Source organism: Pteropus medius, unplaced genomic scaffold (assembly GCF_902729225.1).
Source record: "Pteropus medius unplaced genomic scaffold, Ma_sr-lr_union100, whole genome shotgun sequence".
Classification (NCBI taxonomy): Eukaryota; Metazoa; Chordata; class Mammalia; order Chiroptera; family Pteropodidae; genus Pteropus; species Pteropus medius.
This window is the reverse complement of record NW_024342471.1, coordinates 9,894,844-9,907,919: the sequence shown is the minus strand read 5'-3', so window position 1 is coordinate 9,907,919 and position 13,076 is coordinate 9,894,844. Positions and strand designations below refer to the sequence as shown.

Sequence of the window (13,076 nt, the reverse complement as noted above, 5' to 3'; positions counted from 1 at the left end):
AGACTTAAGTAAAAACCAAGAGATCCTTACTTCCTCTCAAAGTTTTTCACTTAAATTATAGTCATTTAGCTATGGTTTTGAAAAAAAAAAAGTTCTTCCACTTTAAGCTTTCCTTTTAAAATGTCCGAATCTGTCAACTGGTGATTTCTTCCTCTACCAGTTGTGAGTGAGGATTCAATTTATCGTTAGTGTCCTAATGATAAAAGTTTAAAATGGTGAGCCTGCGACTAGTACTTTATAATGTTCTCACCAGTTGTTTCATCCAGTCCTTTCAGTGACCCTGGGAGTGAATCATAATGTCCATAGCTTTCAGAAAGGGTTACCAACACTGAATAATTAACTTGCCTAAGTCCACATACCACTGATAATAAGTTTCCTAAGTTCTTATTTCAAATTCAGCATTCCCAAACCTGTAAACTATTTAAGTTCTCTAGCATAAGAGAACAGTGAGGGAGAGGAGCCAGGCCGTACGTAGTTGTCAATCCTATAATGTTGCTCAAAGGATTGCTTATGCTTATTGACCTACAGGTAGGAGGTGCCTAGCCTGTTCCAGAAGGTCGATTGTGTTTGGGAGAGTAGCAAAGAGAAACGTAGACACATATGGCCATGGGAGCAACAGAAAGGCGTGAAACTGGAATAAGACAAGTGTGTCTGGGCGGGGACTATGAGGAGACCTGCTGACTGCCGTAGAAAATTTTAATTGTTGAGTGATGAGAGGTTAAATGGCAAAAATAGACTGGATTATGGAGGACCTTGGATAATCAGGTGTGTTTAGGGGAGGGGTCTGGGGCATATGCGTAGTCCTGTAGGCCAAGAGCACTGGGAGTCACTGAGTGTTTTAAGCAGGAAAGTGACATATTTAGGTTTGCATTTATAAAATTCACTAGAATTAAAATTAGAATCGGTAGAAATAAGGATGTTTGGTAGAATTAGAGATGGATTTGAAGATGAATAATGTTAACTTTGAGATAGACAGATCTTCCAAATATGAGTATCGTGGCAATTGAATGGCTGCTTTTAGTAACTCTATCAAGTCAAATCCAGTGTAGTTCAACAGAAGAAATTTAATATGGGGAATGACATACAAAATTTTTGGCAGAGCTAAATGAGCAGAGGACAGTGAGACAACAGCAGGAAGCTGCTCCCACCTCTAGGGTAAGAGATGGGAGTCCAAGTGCTAGGGTCACCTGCAGGAGCTAGAACCACAGAAGAGTCATGGCCACTACTGCCTGTGCCAGAGGGAATGGGGGAGAAATACTCAAGCCTCTCTCCTCCCTGCACTTTTCCAGTCTTCCATCGGTACATCCCAGTGGCCAAACCTAATTAGACGCCAATAGGTTGGGAGCTGGGAAATGAAATTTACAACAGCAGCTCCTGTTATACAGAGTAGAGCAGAGGAAGGGTAAAGAGTGGATCTGAGAGCAAATAGGCCAATGAAGAGCATAGTATTCTACCACAGACATCATATTCCTAGTGCAATAAAGGCTCTTAAAGATCCTATGCCCTCGTATAACCTGAGAATCTAGCCACAAATTCAAGAATGTTTAGGATAGAGTCAGGTGTTAAAGGGTCTTGATTCTTATATTCTTTGCTTTCAAGTCATAGTATCACTTCACTTTGAGGCCATCCCTTCATTTTGCATGGAGTCTATGCCAATGGACCAAAGCTGTAGCTTTAGTTAAGTTCTACGGGTATGTACTGTCCGTCCCCATTTTTTGCGCTCTTGTAGACCAGGGCCATATGTTGCAGAGGGGCTAGGCAAGGGAGGAGGAGGGGTCCAGCAAAGTCCTTCTTTCTCCTGGACAAACAGGACAGAGTTTGTCTTCTGCGAAGGTGTGTGAAGGGAGAGGGTCGGAGAAACAGGCAGTGTGCTGCTTCTGACCATCTTTGAAGAGAACAGGTCTGGTGGCTTTTGCTCTGAAGGCTCTTACCCACTTAGGACTGTGCTGTTTCTGATTTGACCCAAGCACAGGGCATATGTATAAATTTGAGGTTTCCTTAGAGTAAGTATGTCTAGAGGCAAGCAGTCTGTCAGACAAGGTTATGTATACCTGAGACTTTCGCTGAATCTTTAAAACTGGCTTTTCTCTTCTTAGTTATTTTCTCATTGACAGGATGGCGATGTTATAGCCCCACTTATAACACCTCTAAAATTGGAATGGAATTACCCGAATTTAGCCCAGAGTCCAGCTGTCATCCAAGAAGGATCCAAAGCCCGACATTGGCTTTTTCAGCATGACTCAATGTGAATGCCTGCAATCATTTGTTTACAACCTTCCCTCTCTCCAACACAATCAATTAATTGAGGGAATTTGATCATCTAGTTCTACAAATTCAGTGACGACTAGCACTTTTTATTTTATGTTTTGAATTACACATATGCTGAAGCTAAGCAATTTTTATTCAAAGAAAGAAAAAGGTGTTAGGGAGATCTTACTATATACATGCTATGAAAAGCATTACTCTACCTATTTTTAATATTAAAGCCTTTCTCTTTTAGTAGTCTATTTTCGTAGAATAATAGTTCTTTTATGTACTCTGAATTTTTATAACATGATTGTTTTTTAAAAAGAAAACTTGAAATGAGACAAGGGTGCCCATTGGAATTTGAAGTTGGGATTGTCATGTACAGCCATGGTTAAAAATAAAATGAAATGCTAGTTGCCTGGGGGGGTGCCCATCACCCCGAATTTGAGGACGGCTCTCCTTAAGTGATCTAAACATTAGTGAAAGACACCATGTCTCACCCTTCTAGCCAAGTTAGGGTAAACAATAGGAGATGAGAACCAGGAGTGGTCTCCCACTCTGGTGAGAGGCCTGATTAATTTATTCAAAAGTTCTGAGGGCTGTGGCCTCCTCTGAAGTGGGACATAAAACTACCTTTGAGGAGACCTTTATCCCCAGTGGCAGAGGTACCCCCCCAAAGCAGGCCGTCCTCTGGGTCAGTTGTGGCCCTGTACAGTTCCTTTTTCCCCTGAATACTCACTGCCCAAGTCCCGCGGGCTTTACCGCTGCCCAGCCTGGGGAAGGAGGCTCCCCTCTGACCTGCTCCCTGCATCTCACTTGTGAGCTGAGCAGAGGCCAGCACAGGAACCATCCTCAGGGCTACTCAGCTGGGATTTGGTTTGTGGTGGTTCAGTGCATTTTACGGTTTCAGGGCAAAAACTGAGCTGCCGGTGCTGAGCTGAGTGATTACCCAATGAATTCCAGGTTCCCCTTTGTGAATTTACCTCTAGCAGTGGAGTGGGCACCACTGTGGTTGAGTAATGCTCCTGTGCCAAGGGCGCCACGCCCCCTGCTTCCCCCCTCCCCCAACGCCAAGTACCATAGAAATCCACCAAGAACACAGGCTGGAGTTAGAGCCAAAGCCAGTGGTGGATAGAGGGTGCTGAGGATGCAAGGCAGCGAGGAATGGTAGTCACGAGCCCCTAGCCTCTTATGCTTTGATGTTCTCCGTGGGAGCTGAGTGTGGGGAGCCAGCCCTGGTTCTGGGCAGGTGTGAGTGGTGGAAAGGAGGAACTCACACCGCAGGCCAGCAGATTATCCAGACTCAGGAGTGCTGCCCCCTCCCACTGTGTAACCAGGTTCTGCTCTGTCGACACTAGGGTGGAAAGTATTTGGAAGGTCTGCCATTCTGCACTGTCACCACCCCCTTCCTCCATCCCTCAGTAGATAATCAAGAGTTGACCCTAATTCATAGGAGAACAGTTAAAACCCTTCTCACTCCCACCACGATGCTGCATAGATGGGGACGTGTTCACACTTAGGCTCCAACAAGCACAGGTGAAGGCAGCTATGGTACTGAGTCATACTGTTTTGGCCAAGGTGCCTCTAAAACATTCAGTGAAGAGAAGTCTAGGCCTCAGACTTCATGTACTCAGACCCAAGGTCAAAATGTGAAGTATTTCCACTAAGATTGTTTTATTTCTGCAATTTCTACCTTTAAATCATTGTAATTTACTTTGGAATTTTGTAGTCCTGATATTGTATCATTGTGCTATCTGAGAAACAGCTTGAATCCATTTTGTTTGCGTCTTTTATTACATATAAGGCAACTGCACTTTATGTTCTTTACAACTGTTTTAATTATGAGAACCATGCACCATTTACAAGGTTAGATTTATCTTAAGAATCACTTTCACTGTATAAAAATGGAGACGTTAACAGCTTAGCCTCTGAAAGTACTGAATGTTATCACCTTGAGAATGTAAATAGAACTGCAAGTTTAAATGACTGGTTACTTCATTTGGGTGAGGGAAACAGCTGCAATAAAGCTTCATGAATGTATCTTCATCTTAAAACCAAAGGTGTCTTCCTTCATGACTCTCTCACCCTTGCGTGCCCAGTTTTGACCCTGTTTGCAAAGGAAATAGGTCTAAGAATCTACCCAGATGATTCTTAGTACCTCAACTCGCTATTGGGTCTGTGAGAGAACGGGTGGTCTTTTACATGGCCTGTGTTATTTAGTCTTCGTTATTTCAATAATGGAGAGTAATAGCACAATAAAGAATCTTTTCCTTCTGGCAGAGGGTAGACACTAGCATGGGGAGGGATGTGGATTTTTCTTAAATTTCTGAGCTCTCGTGCCAGAGGACACATCCTCCCTCCCTTTTAACCTCCCTAAGGTTCCCATCTACAGAGTTTCAGCTTCTTTATCAAATATGTGTATTGTTCATTTGCTGCTTTCATATCTTCCTCATGAAATTAGAGATTGCAAGCACCCGGCACACTGGTAGCAGTCAAAAAGCTCTCAGTGTTCTAGAAAAAGTATGATACTGCTACAGTCTTAATTATTTTCATTGGTTGAGCCCAGGCGTCTGTGGTTTAACAATATCCTTTAACTTGGAAGTTAAAATAATTTCTGAAACATAGAGTAGAATCCTATTTTTATAAAATATACATATATGTCTCCATGGAAAATTGTCTGGAAGAATGTACATGAAAATGTTAGTGTTTTGGGGAGTGGTTGAATTGTAGGCAATTTTAATTTTTTGATGTCTTCTGTTTTTTCCTACAAGAAACACATTTTAGTTGTATAATTTCTAGAAAAATAACATTCATGAGGGACTTTGTACTACTCAGGTGAGGTGTAAACATCTCACTCTTTCAGTCACCTCTGCAGGTGTAAACATCTTTCACTTCAGTCACCACCCCCAAGTCTGTCGTGGGACCCCAGGTCACCAGGAGGCCGGCTCACAGCCACAGTCAGCACCAGGGCACTTCAGCCCTGTATTTCAGACAGAATGGGCTGCCCTGTATATGGGAGGCCCAGACGGCATCCATGAGCCCTGTTACCTCAGGAAGCTGCCCGCCACAGGGGCATCAGCTCAGCACCCAGGCCTCTAGCTGCTTGATGCAAAACTGCTCCTGCCGGGCCAGCACCTCATTGTCGAAGGTCGCGCAGGGGTGGCTTCCCCCATGGTACAAGTCTCCATCCAACCACAGCCCAAACTGGCCACTAAAAAGAAGAGGAAGGGCTTGGCATGGCTCATTCCTGGGTGTCGAGACCTTTCAGATCCACACTATCAGCCTTTGGCCGCACCACGACCGCAGCCCAGTTTTGCCCACCTTTCAGCTTCCCCTAAACCAATTTGTCCTGAATTGTTAGAGACTCTACACATTGTTCCCCACAAGATCTAGAGTACTGTTGTTGTTTTTCTTTTACAGATTTAATGTATACAGTGGTGCAGCCCTCACCACAATCCAGTTTTAGAACATCTGGAACCTTTCTAAGATGGCAATGTTTAACCAAAGGAGTGAATCTCACAGGCATGGGCTCTGAGCTCAAAACATTTCAGAGAGCACCCATTCCCTTTCTCTCATCTGACAGCACACCTAGGCTGGAGCTGGGAAGTGAGTTACTGCAAGTCAGCAATGGCTGGTGTGTTCTGTGCCAAGCTGCCTCTCAATGGAGGCTTTTCGGGCAGCTGGGAGAGCAGAGATCCTGCCTGCTACTAATCAAACAATACTGGCATCTTTGCCCTCAGGATAAGATTGATTCTGCTGAATTTGCAGGTCACACCAGATGCGAGACTAATTTTTTCTTCCTAATCCATTCCACCTCCTACCACTCAACACACACACACACTCTCAGACCTAGTTCCTGGACAGATGTCTGCCTTTCTCCAATGAGGTACATTCCCTGGGATTATAGGGCTGACAGGCAAATTGGAGGCTAGCCCATTTGCTCGACTCTAGCCTTAACGACCATGAGGAATGCTGCTCCCCAAATTACATGAATTCAGACTAAGCTGTCGCCAACTGTAGACACTTGGGAGGGTGAGTCCATGCCATCCTTTCTTGTCAGTGTTGACTTAGAGCAAGGTCGAGGGGTTGGCTGGGGGACTGGGCAGTGCCCTGGGGCTCTTAAAGGGAGAGGCCTGAAAGTTAACCACCAGCCTACCCATTTTATCTGGGGCAGCCTGGCCCAGCATTTCCGGAAGGGAGACAGGACCAGAACACAGACCACCCCAAGACTCTGGGAGAGCTGAGACACGCACCTGCCACTGCCCATCATCAGTGAATCCAAGTCTCCTTTCACAAAGAATGAGTTGTGTCCTGTCCACTTAAAGACCTGAGATAAGATGACAGGAAAAGGCTCTGGTTACTGGGCAAGCCCTTACGGTTTGACTCTACACCACTGGGAGGCAGTGTTGTGGAGGGAATGGAACATCCCCGGCCCCAACTAAGCCACAGGAAGTGTTCTGGGCTCCTGGCTCTTGAGATTTCTTTCCTGTCTCTCTGGAGTTCATCTCCTCTTTGTCTCCAGTCTGAATTCCCACAGCTCCAAAGCCCCGCTATTCTAGGAATGGACCAGAACCCTCTGAGGCTTCCTTCTTCCAAAGCTGGAGAGAGGAGGGGAAAATCTAGGTCAGGAGATAGGTCTTGATTCTGCCATTCACTAAATGTCTCCTCAGTCTCACACTGGAGCTGACACCAAGCCTGCCCATCCCCCAGTGCTGCCTCACACTGGGTGCCTCAGCAAGTCTTGCAGGCCCCGCCCCAGAGAGACCCCCTGACTACCATTTCTTTCCCATCCATCTCTACTCACTCTCGCCCACCCCATGCATGCCACAGTCACTCTTTGCTGTGCTTCCACTGCCTCCCGCCCACAGCCCAGCTCCACACTGCATTCTGAGTGGTCTATTCAGAATCAGACCGGATATTATCATTCCTCTGCCTAAAGCCCTGGGAATAAAATTCAACTCCTTACTATAGCCAAAAGTGCAGCCTGCTCTGACCCCTGATTTTTCTCCCCCTTATTGACTGCACTTCAGCTACACTGGCCTTTCTGTCTCTAGGACACCCAAAGCTATTTCTTCTTTAACCTTCACGCTTGCTGATCCCTCTGCCCAGAATGCTCTTCCTGCATTTGGTTTACAATCACTATCTAAATTAGCCCTTCCTCCCAGGCCTTGTTTTTTTTGTTTGTTTGTTTGGTTTTTTGTTTTGTTTTGTTTTGTTTTTCCTTAGCATTTAGCTCTCTGAGATGACCCTGTTCGTATGTCATTGTACCATTTCTGCAACCTAACATGTAAACTCCGTGAGGGCTTTCTTGATTCCTGGCAATATTCCCAAGATACAGTAGAGATGTTAGTTGAATGAATAAATTATTCAAGAGTCAATTTAGCTAATAAAAAGATTTTTAAACGACCACAAAAGCATAGTATATTATTTCCTATACTTAGTTGGAGAAGAACACTGTGAACAACCAAAAGGTTTTTAGAGAAAAAAAAAAAAAATGGACTAATAAAAGATAAGCCCTGGCTCAGAAGAGATAACATTAACAAGTGACCACGAGAAGACAGAACCCATTCAAGTCCCCTCTACTTTCATCAAGGAATATGACCTTCAAACTTGAAGGAGTAAGATAAATATTGCTACAGAAAAAAATATATATATCGAGACCATGCTCATGGTGCTTCTTGGAACAGTGATCAAGGAACTACTGGGGATTCATGAAGAACATGAGAGACGCCAGAAGACCAACAGGCAAAAACTGACCAATTTTTGAAAAGGTGAGATTCCTTAACAAAAGGCTGGTAAAGACAGGGCAGGCCTCTGAAAAAATCATTCATTTCATTCAACAATTTTTTTTAGCACTTAGCACCAGGCACTGTTTTTAGGTACCAGGTAGAATGATGAACATAACAGATGCAAATTTGTGTCTCATGGGACTCCCATTCGAGTAGGGGGAGGCAGATAAATAAGTAAAATAAATAGCAAGTTAGCTGGTGACGAATGCGAAGGAGAAAAGAAGTAGAGGAAGGCAGTAGGGTTCCCAGGGGATGGAGTATTATAAATTTAAATCAGATAGTCAGGGAGGGTCTCACCAAGATGGTGATGTTTGAGCAGAGAACCAAAGGAGGGGAGAACAGCCAGGCGGAGCCCCAGGGGAGGGCATGCTAGGTAGAACATCACGGGCAAACGCGCTGAGTTAGGAGCGGGCCTGCATGTTCGAGGACCAGCTCAGAGGTCAGTGTGACTAAAGCAGAGTGAAGGAAAGGAAAAGTAGCAAGAAATAACAGAGAGAGGCCAGAAGACACAGAGATGTGTAGGTTACTGTGAAGACTTTGGCTTTTCTCTGAATAAGAAAGGAAACCACTGGCAGCTTGGAACCAGAGTGACATGCTCTGACCTACCTATTAAAAGGATCACTCCAGCTACTGTGATAACTGAAGCCGGAAGCATTAGGAGGCTAGAGCAAGAATGAAGGCGAGGAATGATGGTGGCTTGGACCAGGGTGACAGCAAAGGATATAAAGGAAAGTGGTGTGTGATCCGATATAGATAGAGGAAGAGACAGGGCTGTCAGGATTTGTTGACAGCTCAGATGTAGCTTGTGAAAGAGATGTTAAGGACTCAAAATTTTTGGTCTCAGCAGCAGAAAAGATGGGGAGCCCATTGACTTTGTTAGGGAAGGTAGCAGGACGGGCGATTTTGTGGGGGAAAGTCAGGAGCTCGGCTTTGGGCATATGAGACTTGAAATGCCACATTTGAGATGAAGTGGAGACACTGGGTAGTGATTGGATATATGTGAGTTTAGCATCCAGGAGAAGAAAGAGCCCATTATCACATGGATGGCACAGAAAGCTGTGAGAATACATGAGACCTGGAAGGAAAAGAGGGTAGTCAGAGAAGAAGCAAGAAGCCAAAACTGAGCTCTCGGACCCTGTGACCTTAAAAGGTTGGGGGGGATGAGGAGGAACCAGCAAAAAATTCTGCCAAGGAGTTGTTGGTGCAATAAGAGGAGGATCTGGAACTTTAGAATTCTAGTTTGTGAACCCTGGAAGGCAAGCGGGGATGACTAGTATACGGCATGCTTTCAATGAACAACTAACCCCGTTCCTCTTTCCTGTTACGATGACCAAGCTGGCCAATAGAGGTAATGGTGTGTTTTGCCTTTAGCAAGGCAGTCCATAGCTCCTTGTGATCCTATCGTGCAACCAGATGTTTGTGTTGCTGGATGTATCTGTAGGTGACTTGGTCTGTGCATGGAGAGAGGCCTCTAATCGCAAACCAAAGCACCCACAACTAGTTCCCCATCTGTTGTGTATTTCCACTCCCTTCAACTTCCTTTTTCCTCTCTCCAGCTTGGCAAAACCCCAGTCATAGATGACCCCTCCCCTCCACTCTGTCTGTGCCTGAATCTGAAGAGCTGAATGTTGCTGGAGGAAAGCACATGCCGAAGTAATGGGCTTGCTTTAAACTCATAGTCTCTAACCTGCAGTCCTGTTTCTCTGGTTTTCCTTTGTAGGCTTCCCTTTCCACTTCCATGAAGACTATTTGAAACCCCTCTTCCCTCAACCTTCACACCTCTCCTCCATCCTCACCCACAGCTGATGACCTTACTTCATAAGAAAACTGACACCATTGGATGTATTTGTCTTCATCTTCCTACCCTAACACCCACTGATGTATCTGCACTTGGGCCAGTCTTGTCTTTCCACCCGTATCTGGTGAGCAACAAAACTCTCAGAGCCCGTCAGTGGTGGCCAGGGACCTACTGAGCATTTTTTTGAATGAGGATGGGCTGGTCAAGGATGCTCTGCCTGTCACTGCCCTCCTGTATTCCCTCTGTGAAAAGATGGAAGGATACCAGGCACCCTAGCACAGGGGACGGAGCTGGGGGCCACTGAGACCCCACGATCTTTGTCCTGTCATAGACCCCACTCCCCGCTTAGAGGGTTGGGAACATCACCTTCAGCCGTGGAGAGAAGGAGAAGAGGAATGTCTCGCCAGTACCATAGAAACCTTTACTGAGTCGAAGAGCCGCAGAGGAGAAGGCCCCAAATATCTGGAAAGAAGGAGAGCAGTTTGCAGCTGGAAGGGGGTTTAAGATCCCCTGGCAACCCTACTTTTCAGGTTTGGTAATGTAGATTCATTCTAGAGAGACACCTGGGGAGCCTGGGGTAGAGCTTAAGGATGGAGAGACCCCATGGGTCCATGAATATGTATCCTTTTCCTTAACACTCCCTAGGTTGGGGCCCCGGCCCAGCTCACCTGCCCATCCTGGTCCCTCAGCACCAGCAGCACCGGCCCACTGCGGCCTTCCATCTGTCTGTACAGGCTCCGCAGACTAAAGCCGTCTCTCGACGTGCTGAAGGCCAGGCGCCAGGGATGTCCGGTGACTCTCGAGGGGAGGTGGAGGCTAAGCTGGGGACAGGACTAGAGGTGAGTGAGGAATCCTTGTTCCCCCAGCTTCCTTGGGGTCCCAGGAGGATTGAGGTTAAACAGCTACCACTTGCATAGGCATGCTGCTTTATAGGTTATAGAGTAGGTTCCTATTTCCAGGGGACTTTCGCGCCTATTAGCAGTAGCCCTCAGAGAAAGGGATTATTAATCCTGTTTTATAGATGAAGAAACCGAGGCTCAGGGAAGTGAAGCAACTTGCCAAAAGCCCCCATGAGGAGCAAGTGGCATAGTCAGGATTTGAGCCAGGTCTCCCTGAGGACTCTCTTCCCTTGGTCGCCCTGGCCCTTAGTGGCCAGAGAATGGATGAGATGTTGACTCCATCCTCCTAATCCTCCCCGCTCATCCTCCTACCCCCACCCCAGCTTTGGCTTCAGTTCCCAAGGGTTGGCTTTACTTAAAACTAAGCTTACTTTATTGTATTCTTAACCTCCTGGCCCAGTGAAGAGAGTGGCGCTAGTAATACTGGATCAATTTATAAGAAAGGAAAGGAAATCCCAGAGGAGAAATAATTAGCTCAAGGTGGCACAGTGAGCTGGAGACAGAGCAGGAGTGACCCCAGGTGTCCTTGGACCTGGCTGGGGTGGGGCAGGAGGGTAGGACCTTCAGGCTCAGATCTGAAATCCTTGTGCTGTGGGCCATGCCGAACCTGCCTAATCTCCGAGGCTCCCAGAACCTGGCCAGCTTCTGCCAGCTGGGGCTCCACGGGGTCTTCAGGAGGTGGGGCTGGGGCTGCCTCCTCTTCCTCGTCCTCACTCTCCTTCCCAGACACAGTGTCCTCCGCCTGGCTGGGCTGTAAAAACACAAAGAGGCCTGGCGAGTTGAGAGACAGGAGACAGCAGCTTCCACATCTCCCAGGCCTGAGAGCCTCAGCCACCCCTTCCCAGGCCCCTGCAACCACCAGCCCAGCCAGAGGAGGCTGAGAAGAGTCCACTTCAGACAAGACGGCCCTGCCTCCAGCCGGCTTCCTCCTTGGTCCTTGCCAGCTGAAGGTTGAAGGCACACACGCCCATCAGATGTGGCTTTGTGCCCTGTGGTTTGTCTACCTGATTGCTCTGGATCTAGAGTGGGTGCCAGCGATCAGTTCTCAGCTTGAGGGTAGGAGAGAAGGGCAGGTGACAGCCCAACCATGGACACTGGAACCGTGTGCATTCATACATGAAATAATGGTAATGTAACAACAATAATAATGAGTGGCTGACACTGATCAGCACACAATTGACCAGGCTTGTGTGAAGTGCTCGCCATGCATGATCTCTCTGAATTTCTTCAAGAATCCTGAGAATGTGCTTATTATTCCCATTTTACAAAGGAAGAGACTGAGGCCCCGAGGCCTCCCTGTCAACCAGTGAAACGATCACGTAGTTGTAGGTGAAGCATGTGTATGTTTGTGTAAAATGTGTGCTCGTCCGTGTGAATATGTGTGTTGGCTAAAAATAGAGTTGTTTAGGCAAATCAGTGTGAGAAGGCGTTGAGTGTAGCTTTGTGTGTTTACCTGTCAATGTGTTCATGAGTGTGAGCTGGGATTGTGTAAAATATATGTGTGTCATTGGGCGTGTATGTCAGTATATTCATTCATTCATTCATTCATTCATTCATTCATGTGTTCATTCAAATGAACTTCCACTTTGTATCACTGGGTGTGTGGGGAGGGGAGGGTTTTGTGTGTGGGTGTGTGCAAACACGTGTGCCTGCACACAATGACTTCAGGGCTTTTCACAGAAGGGAGAGATCTCCTCAAGGATGAGAGATGAACAAGACACTGCTCTTCTGTTCCCCAGGTTCAGGCCCGAGGAGGGGGTCCTAGCTGTGTGGGGCTTCTGGACAGAGCTCCATCTCGCACCCACTCCAGGGAGGAAGGGAGCAGTCTGTGCTCCTTGAGAGTCTCAGGCCCACAGCACTGGGAGCTAAGGTCCTGGGCTCCTGAGTCCTTGCTCTGAACCTCAGGCCAGCTGGGGTGGGTACTAGGAGGAGGAACAAATTTCCTGCCTGCATCCATTCCTAGGCCAGACCTCGCCCTGCCAGAGAGCTCACCTCCCCCTACCTTTCCTGACCTAAGCCCCAGCCCAAGCTGGACTCCTTACCAGTCGAGTGTAACGCCAGCGAATACCTTTCATTCTCTTGTCCGAGCCCAGCCGTGGGCAGTGAGCAAGGCTTCAGTTCTGCCAGGGGAGAAAACACCACTGGTTTGCAGATGAGAGGGAGAGGCTTGGGGCACACCTAGCCAGCTGCCCTTTGCTCCCTCTCACCTGTTACTCACAGCTCAAGTTGTCCCTGGGCGGATCTGTGAGGTCAGCTACACTCGGCATTCAAGGCCTCATTTGCAGTTAGTAATGAACACACGTTAGCCATACGCAGTAAATTCTAGGTGTGATTCCCTTCCAC

At 46.9% G+C, this 13,076-nt stretch overlaps 2 protein-coding genes across 4 annotated transcripts in view; one reads left to right on the top strand and one right to left on the bottom strand.

The window, feature by feature from the left end:
• SAMHD1 (SAM and HD domain containing deoxynucleoside triphosphate triphosphohydrolase 1) overlaps positions 1-4,287 on the top strand; it is a 45,766-nt gene extending 41,479 nt beyond the window's left edge. The window contains exon 16 of one of the 2 annotated variants that reach the window (XM_039864257.1): positions 2,115-4,287. In XM_039864257.1, coding sequence (XP_039720191.1) covers positions 2,115-2,249 — 135 coding nt within the window. In that variant the 3' untranslated portion in view covers positions 2,250-4,287. Of the gene's footprint in view, positions 1-2,096 lie in introns of both variants that reach the window. The other variant, XM_039864258.1, reaches the window with a different exon arrangement.
• On the bottom strand, positions 3,911-12,914 carry TLDC2 (TBC/LysM-associated domain containing 2). 2 transcript variants are annotated; one of them, XM_039864284.1, is made up of 7 exons: positions 12,776-12,914; positions 11,341-11,484; positions 10,503-10,667; positions 10,201-10,296; positions 6,501-6,574; positions 5,296-5,458; positions 3,911-4,354 (listed from the first exon to the last, which is right to left on the bottom strand). In XM_039864284.1, exons 1-6 carry the CDS (start codon positions 12,806-12,808, stop codon positions 5,323-5,325), a joined length of 648 nt encoding a protein of 215 aa, XP_039720218.1. In that variant the 5' UTR covers positions 12,809-12,914; the 3' UTR covers positions 3,911-4,354; positions 5,296-5,322. The 2 variants fall into 2 exon arrangements, with proteins under 2 accessions (XP_039720218.1, XP_039720219.1); XM_039864285.1 differs by having other exon boundaries at positions 10,503-10,655.
• Positions 12,915-13,076: the final 162 nt, after the last annotated feature.